Genomic DNA, 9,328 nt, shown 5'->3' on the forward strand with positions numbered 1-9,328 from the left:
CTCTTGTTCTCCTTGGTGGATGAAGTTTCCTTTGGGGATTATACTTGAAATAAACTGTCATCACATCACTCTCTGCTGTTTCTACGTTTGTTCCTGCTGTGGACTTGCGTGAATACCACATTTGTGGCAACGAGGATGGGATACCCTATTTCCTTGATTCTTTGAAGATACCTTTCTTTCGGTGGAAACTATGAGGAAACTTCAACACCTGCACTGTTTCAATGTCAATTGTCTGAGAGGAGAAATGTAATAAGGACTATGAAACCATAATCCTGAATGCAGCACCTTTCACACCTATCCAGCCGGAAATGGAAAAGCAGCATACATCAAAGTTTTGGAGGTTACGTTGCCTATTTCATCGCCGCCTGTGTGCTGAGCTTTCAGCGGGCCCTTGCCCTGGTTGTCATCACCTGTGTAGTTGTCTTCTTTATCTGTTATGATCTGGTGAAAAAGATTCTGGACAAGAAGATAATAAAGTGCCTGAACCCTGTAGGAAGATGTTTCCAGAAGAACCGGAGATGGATGAAATGGGTGTTTGGTCTTTTGGTACTGGGTGGACTAATCACTTGGGTGGCTTTGGACACATCTAAAAGGCCCGAACAGCTTATATCTTTTGGAGGTGTTTGTGTGTTTATCGTCTTTCTCTTCATTTGTTCCAACCACCATCGCGCAGTTTCCTGGCGAGCAGTGCTTTGGGGGCCAGGCCTGCAGTTTGCTCTTGGGCTCTTTATCATCAGAACAGAGCCTGGATTTCAAGCTTTCCAATTTCTTGGTCGGGAAATTCAGACTTTCTTGAATTACTCCACGACAGGCTCCGGTTTTGTATTCGGGCAGACATTGATCAAAGATGTCTTTGCTTTTCAGCCGCTGCCAATTGTGGTGTTCTTCAGCTGTGTAATGTTGGTGCTTTTCTTCCTGGGCATCATGCAATGGGTGATCCTCAAGATCTCCTGGCTAATGCAGGTCACAATGGGAACCACAGCAACAGAGACCTTGAGTGTTGCAGGGAACATATTTGTGGGACAGACGGAGGCCCCACTACTGATCCATCCATATTTAGAAGAAATGACAAATTCAGAGGTCCATGCAGTGATGACCGGGGGCTTTGGAACCATCGCTGGCACTGTGCTTGGTGCCTATATCTCTTTTGGGATTGACGCCTACTCATTGATCGCAGCCTCTGTGATGGCGGCTGCATGTGCTCTCGCACTGTCTAAGCTGGTCTACCCTGAAGTCGAAGAATCTAAATTCAAGGATGAAGAAGGGCTTAAGATAGAAAAAGGAGAGGAGAGGAATTTACTGGAAGCTGCGAGCAACGGCGCATCTGCCTCTGTCGGACTTGTGGCCAACATTACTGCAAACCTGATTGCCTTCATGGCCCTACTGGAGTTTGTGAACTCTGCTTTCTCCTGGTTAGGTGGGATGGTAAATTATCAGGAGCTCACTCTGCAGCTCATCCTGTCCTATATATTTATGCCGGTAGCCTTTATGATGGGGGTGCAGTGGAACGAGGCCATGATGGTTAGTGAAATGTTGGGGACTAAAATGATCCTCAATGAGTTTGTAGCCTACCAGCAGCTGTCAAGGTGGATGATGGGGGCATTTGGAATTTGAACAGAGTTGTCAAAGTGTAAATGGGAATTTTTCCCTCTGTCTTTCATAATTTTAAGGGGGGAAGACAGTGTGGTGTGTTAAACATATCTTCTATTGTATTTGTATATTTATTACATGTTGTATCTTTCCAAGTTATTATTGTGTCTCCCCTAGTTTTAGGTTTACCCTAGTTAGTAGCTCCCACCTCTCTTCCTTCCATCTCTTGTCCTCTTGGACTCTTCAGAATGTAGAATCCTGGAGTCTCTGGAGGTCCTGGGAAGTGGAGTGGATGCTCTTGTTCTCCTTGGTGGATGAAGTTTCCTTTGTGGATTATACTTGAAATAAAGTGTCATCACATCGTTCTCTGCTCTTTCTACGTTTGTTCCTGCTCTGCACTTGCGTGAATACCACAATGGGCCATCAGGAAATGCAGGACACACCTCAGCTCCATTTGTGTGACTGTCTAGCGTGAATGCACAGACAGGGTTACTGTCATTCTGATCCAGATGTATATTCCAGAGATAGGCAGAGGCACAGAATGGTTAAGCTAGAAAATACCCACTTTCTAAAAGTGGCATTTTCAAACTTACAATTCAAAAAACAACTTCACCAAAAGTTGTAGTTTTAAATTGTGAGTTCAGAGACCCCAAACACCAAACCTCTATCTGCTCCCAATAAGAAATTACACTTAAATTATATTTCAAAGCAATAGCTAGATACACAGGAAAGGAGCTCAGGTTCTGGTTGAGAGGTAGGTGTGAGTCATCAACCAAGTGCAAGGAATCAAGGAGTCACTAATAATTGGAAGTCTACAATTGAACTTGGAGAGGGGAAGAATATGCAAGCCATCAGGCAAGGGAGGGATACAGGGTAATCAGATACAGAGTAAACGTCAGAGCTAAGAGTAAGTAAAGTTGAGAAAACTAATGTGAAAACCAGTAACAAGTATGCTGGACGGAGCTCCACCCCTGGATTTGATCCGGGTTAAAAATTGTCAACAGGAGAAACTACAAGTATCACAACGCACAAGGATATTAAAGTGGAAACCAGGAATGTAATGTGGGGCTAGGTGTGCAGCTATGTGCTAGAGAGTTTTCTGACATGGTCTGTTCTTAATGCAGGGCCTCACTTGGCCTACATGAGCACCAGTTGGTGGCTAGAGGGCAGAATCTTGGCACTACCTATATGATCAAAACGAAGACAACAAATGCATGATGTAGGGCAACAATTATTACCACATCCTCGGGTTGACATGTTTCAGCCAACAACAAAGCTCATATGGGTCAGTAATTTCCTCAGGGCTGCTTGCCCTACTCTAAAGGAAATGTTATGTGTAAAGGTGGAAGGGGCACTGGCAAGCACAAAATAAATGTGGTTATTTCTGTTTATAGCGGCAAAGGAGTACCTTGGCACACAATTGTTAACTTTAAGATATAGACAATTCTTGAATGCTATGTCGTACGTAAAGGTGAGCATGCTGCATCCTTGTTTAACACTGCAAACATGTGAGTGCCCATCAAAGAGGAGCTAACAAAATGAACACACAACATCAGAAGAAGATGTCCTCTGTTACCCTAAACAAAGAAGAGATCAGACCCAATAAATGGAGAGAGGAAGTACCCTCTAGTCAGACAGCGGTAATAACGGAAGAAACTGCACCGATTTTGATACTGTAAGAACAAAGTGTTAAAATGGCGAAAAAGTCTTATTTCAAATAAAAGTGAGGGAAACTATAAAATATAGTACAAAAAATCATGCACTATGCATTTGACATTGCCTTGCAATGAATGGTGTGTAATGCCAAGGGTGGGATCTGTGGCGGGGTAGCCCGGTTAGTTTCCTTGTATGAAAAAAGGCCGAATACTTGATCGAGTCGCAAAAATAAATTTAAAGCTGTCCTTCAGAATAGTCTATCAAATAAAGTATATCGAGTCACACAGAAGAAAAGTATCCCATGTCAGATCTCCAAAATAGCTTAGCAAAAAGGGCCCACGTAACTTCATACATGGAAAAATAAAAAACTACACTCATGCTGTCATGCAGGTCAGATTCTTTCAGGGTTTTGCTAGCTGCATGGCGCGGCACCGCTAATAACATATTTGAATGTTACTTTAGATAATTTTACCAGTTCTTTTAAAAATCCCACCAATAAATAATGTAAACATCTACAAGAGCTCCCAATTATGGTTGAGTACACTCAGACAAAGATGCGTATTGCATATGGACAGTTTCCTATGATGAAGCATGCCATTAAAAGTGGGTGAGATCCTTTGTTTATTACAGTAATACTACTGTGGGAATACCTGTCACACTTCTTTAGGTTCACTATATTTGTTGTCCCTATAGACCTCTGAGTGTATATAGTCATGACTGTGCATCTCAGAAGTCAAGAATATCTACTGAGCATCTAGGATTCTATGTATTCATAATTTGTGTCTGTTTCACGAGTTAGTATGTCAGTAGTGAGAAGTGTTTGCCTTTCAAGAGATCTAGTATCAGGAGTGGAGAGTCATGGGTGCGCATCTGTATCACATGGCCTGTGTATGTCTTCTATGTGTCTATTGCTTGAAGCATGTGTATCGGGATTCATAGACAGTCTGTATACATCAGGTGTGTCTGGAATGACTTTTAGTCTCAGTTTATATAGTGCCAAGAGTGTGCTTATTTTATGAGTATGTATGTCAAAAGTAAGGAGTGTGTTTCATGCATTGTGGATTATGTGTATGTCATGTGTTAGGCATGTATACCCAGTTATACGTGCGTCTGTTTTGTGAGTGCGTGTGTTTTACAGACGCCAGAAGTGGTCATTCATGACAATGTGGCACATCTGTATTGCTCGGACTGTGTATCTTGGGTGTGTCTCTCACATGGAGTATTAGTACCAATTGTGTGTATAAAGTGTGTTAGCTATGAGTCTCAAATGTAGGCTGCGTGCTGTTCCCGAGCTCGAAGAAGTTCTCAATTTTCTCAAATGGTTGCATTTCACTAATGTTTGTGGACTTCCAGTAAAGGTCAGAAACGTTTGGAATAAAAAAAAAAAAACGTTAAAAAAAACGCTAGACCTTTACTTTACACCACTGGATGGATGTTTGCCTAACCAAGAAATGGGGGTAAGGAAGGGAGGGGAGATTGGCTACGTCCATTATTGCCACCAATTCCATAGAATTTTTTTTTTTTTTTCTCATTCCTGATGCCATCTATCAGTTATGGCCAACTCATAAAATTAAAATTCATGTCTCAATTAGGCATAATTTAGAGAGAAATTACATTTAATTTCTGGCGTATACAATGTTACTGTCCGTGCTGTTATTGCTAATGAGATTTAAGGCAGAACCTCTAAGTGGAGAATTTTGGAGCGGAGGCTTGTTGTGAAGTGCTGGGCATTAGCTGAAATCAGACACTTTCACCACTTCCTCCCTCCCTCCCTGTCTTTATAACATTCATCTCAACTCAGCAGGATTTATTCACATAATGGGTTTTTTGAAAGGATGACTTGTTGAAGCAATTGCTGACAGCTGTGGTCACAGATGCCAAAAGATATATTAGTTGAAACACAAAAACGTTAATTCGTAATCAGTGAAGGAGCGCCTTTGCTCTTCAGTATGATGCTTGCGTAGTCACTGCAAGGCTTTTCGCAATCCAAAGCAGATGATATTTCTCTGTCTTGTTGCTCCCCGTGCCCTACCGAGGATTATGATCATTTTTTGGGCTGTGTTGCAATCTGGCGCTCTAATGTGGGCGTTTGATGTGGTGCAATAAGGTAGCTGCATGCATATGTCTTAATGCAGCACCAGACCTAAGCCTGGCTGTGGCTCAATAACAGTGATATTGAACTCTGTGGTTCTTGCCTCCATGACAGTGCTATATACTTATGAACCCATGATTCAGTGGTAGAGATCTGGGGTTTCTGGTGTCAGGTTAGGCGTGAATCGTTTCCCCAGACCTGTTTCCTTCCATGTATTCTAAAAGTCCTTGTTTGTCATCTTACATTGTAAATGAACGACGGGGAACTGGATTGTAAAGTAAAAAAGACTGGGTGAGGTTTGTGTGTGGAAAAACAGACTTAATGTGGGGAAATTGGAGGTCCTTGCACATGGTCGGAGTGGCCTATAGGGTGATCTGCCACTGCTAGACGGAGTAGTCTAACGGGCCAATATGTGGGCCATATTTTGTTTGTTTATGGGCCTGTTTTATGGTCTATTGCAGTGGTTCCCAACCTGTGGTCCGGGGACCCCTGCGGTACTGCGAAGCCTCCTGAGGGGGTCTGCAACTGCTTAGAAAATTAAATAATATTAATAGATTAGATCCCCATCTTTCAGTAATGACTTAGTAGGGGGTCCCTGGATTCCAATAATGATTCAATGGGGGGTCCCCACGTTCCAGTAATGATAAAGTGGGGGTCCACAGAAGTCTAAAGTTTGGGAACCATTGGTCTACAGGACCTGTTTTTACAACTGATATCCCTGATATTGCTATAAAATTGCCTGCAGCAAGCATAAATGCATACAGTATCTAATAGCGTGCGAAACACTCATAGAGCACGTATTTACAAGTTAAGAACTGCCCTAATTTGCAAATGTAGGACACTTTTTTTCAGATTTTTGATTCACTGGGGGGAGGGACTTTTATTTAGGTACGGTCAGAATCCCTTCTAGAGGGCCAACGGGCATGCAGGTGATACTTGGCCAAACGATGCTGGTTGAGGCCTTTTACTCCTGATGTTCTGGGGTTCGATCTACTGTGGATCCTAAGCAACTGGGCCAAGTGTCCCTACTGCACTTAACTCTTAGTGGTAGCTTTAAGCGAACAGGTAAAGACTCTTCTAGATGGTGGGAAGAGTAGATACAGGTAAGTGAACAAGAGCATAACTTAAAGTGACCCCAGTATGAACAATAAATCAATGTCCAGTCAAAGACTTATGTTTCTTAGACAAATAAGTATTTTATTTTTAACTCCACACATGCAAAAGAAATAATACAATTCATGAGCAATAACACAATCTCCTTGAGGTTAGGGCACTAGTCGCTGTCAGGAAACTCCCTGTTCCATCCTCTTAGTTATAACATAATCAGAGTTATTTCCAATTCACTGGTGGCCACATCCAGGGAATGCTTACTAGTTCGCTTTATTCAAGAGTTTCCTTTTGACTTCTTAAGGTTTAGTCAAAAGTGTCCATAGTGCAGCAGCACCGTTAGCAGCAAGCCATTCGGGTCTCCAAAGGCCCAGTTCCAGTCTTGCCTGCTCTGATGTTATAGAAGAGTTCATTGGTGCAGCAAGTACCATCTCTGTGGGTGCTTCTGAGTTCTGATCCTGTTTGGCCAAGTCGACCTGCTTGCGATACATTTAGCACCGCCTAGCAGGTGCAGACTCTCTCCTTCATGCAGCACTGTGGGTTCATTCCAGCTAGCACCTACTTGGCAAACATGAGGTAAGTCACTTTTCCCCTAATGGAGAAAGTGGGATGGGTTTGATCCTCCAGCTGTGCCGACTGGAGCCCAGAGTAGATGCAATGTCTTCAGCCTCATCCTTGTGGTCCTCTGGGAATCGGTGCAGGGAAGATCATAATGTGTTGGCTTGACCCGCTGGACACAACAGTAGCACTCCTATCTGGAAAACAACCAAGACTTTTGGCCACAGTGGTATTGGCAGCCTCTTCTGACATACATGGTTGCTGCATTACTCACACTCTGTGTGCAGACTCTTCCAGTGCAATCACCCTACTATGGTGACCCCTCCTGGCCTGTGGGGTCGCTGATATAAGAGGACATATGTTTCACGCTCCTGGGCTAAATAAATTCAATGGTGGCCCCCTCTGCAATATAGAGTCACTGTAGAAAGGTGATGCGGACCTGGTGCTTCCCACGAGGCATTCCTTACGTGGCTCAAATCATGGTAGCACTTTACTGGCATATCGGGGTCTCTGGATCGTTCCTGGACACAGGCAATGACCAGATCGGTGCTTCACCATTCTTCTCATTCCTCCATCAGGGAGTTCTCACAGTAGGGCTCCCCACTAGACTTTGCTCCCTCCAACACTGTCTTCTTTCTCACAGGGCACACTGGTCTTGGCAAGCATACAGGCTCTGGTGCACCAGGCTCCAGAGAAAGTGATCTTGGTTACTCTTTGTGATGTCCCCTCACCCAGTAGGGAGACTAGCGTGCCTTGGCCCCCAGTTCCTGTCATAGGAAGTAGTCTTGCAGAACTTCCTCTCCTCACACAGCCTGTCTGGCAGGTTGGCAGATGACAAAGTTTGGGGTCTCAACCTCTCCTTATAGTCCATTTCTACACAACAAAATGTGATTTCGGATTCAGAGTCTTTGAAGCTTTACTTACAGGTTCTACTTCTTTTCAAGTGTCCACTTCTCTTTTTCTTCTTTCCCATTGAAATAATGTATGTTGCAGCAGGCAAGACTCTGAGGTTGATTGACCCACAACACAATTCATAGGAGTGTCATCAACAGCGATATGTGTATCAAAAGGTTAGGCCCGGGATCCCACTTCTACTCTTTATGATTTCCTTATCAGTCCCACCTCCTTCCTGTGATGTGTCCAGGCACCATCCTTGTAATCTATTACTGAATCAAAGAGCAACCCTTTGATGTGTAAAGAGGGAGTCTATTTCTCCTTTCTTCCAGTGTGTGTCCCTCCCAGCTCACAGGAATGAAACAGTACACAATTCTATCTGGGCACATTTTTCTAGTTCTCATGTCTTCACCAGGCAGGCCTGGACTTCCCAAAATGGAGCCCAGGGTCCTCCAAGTTATGTATCATTGAAGGCACACTTGTACACAGTGTACATTCACAGCACACTACTCTCTAGCACTGTTACCTCCCTGCATTGTGCATTTATAGGCACACATACATTCAGCACACACATTCAGTTTGTTTGCAATGTTCTGTACTTTGGCTTTTCTGTATTTTACCAGCACATGCTATTTACAAACACACACACTGCCAGCACACACACTTACCCTGTGCACGCTGCACAATACTTCAACATTCATGTATTGTACTTCACACATGCACACCTGCACTCAGCACTTGCTTCGATTGCACAAACACTGCACAGCACTACATATCTCATGTATTGTATTCCCCACAACCATACATACATCCAGTGCATGCACTAACCATAGATACACAATACAGGTCTGCTCTACCCCTGTACTGCACCCATACCAGGCACATATACATCCAGAGCAGTCACTACTCCTGCGATGTGCCGCACTCCACATCCACCTGATGTAGGCCAAGGGTGAGTTAAGCACACTGCTGCAGAACATTCAAAAAGATGAATGAGCCTGTAGACCGCACTCCAGTGACAAAGGGTATAAGGGACCTGTTCTACACTAATCACTGCATGGTATGCTGCCATCACCATGCTCATGCTGCTTAACTCTTGGTGAAGGCCACTACGAGGGTAGAGATTTGAGCACCCCTTCTGGTCCAGCATGATGACAAACCATGAGGCGGGCCTATGTCATGGTGTATTTGCATGATCTGTGTTCTCCTATGACAAAACAAATCTGCATCAAGGATATAGAAAACAATACAGTTGGGCATTCAGAGAATTGTTCTGTCCCAACAGGTGCCAATGCCTGTTTTTGCCCTAACTCAACCCTGCCAGTGCTTGAGGACAGTACAGTGTAGTTTGGGGTCAAATGAGGCACAAATATGCCTTTTTTGTCACAGGGATACCACAAAGAAGGCAAAAAATGACAGTCACATAAAGTA

General features: G+C 43.7%; 1 protein-coding gene across 1 annotated transcript; it reads left to right on the forward strand.

The window, feature by feature from the left end:
- Positions 1–276: 276 nt before the first annotated feature.
- Positions 277–1,614, forward strand: LOC138246991 (sodium/nucleoside cotransporter 1-like). The gene has a single exon (XM_069201741.1). It carries the CDS (start codon positions 277–279, stop codon positions 1,612–1,614), a length of 1,338 nt encoding a protein of 445 aa, XP_069057842.1.
- The last annotated feature ends 7,714 nt before the right edge of the window (positions 1,615–9,328 follow it).

This window comes from Pleurodeles waltl, chromosome 7 (genome assembly GCF_031143425.1).
Source record: "Pleurodeles waltl isolate 20211129_DDA chromosome 7, aPleWal1.hap1.20221129, whole genome shotgun sequence".
NCBI lineage: Eukaryota > Metazoa > Chordata > Amphibia > Caudata > Salamandridae > Pleurodeles > Pleurodeles waltl.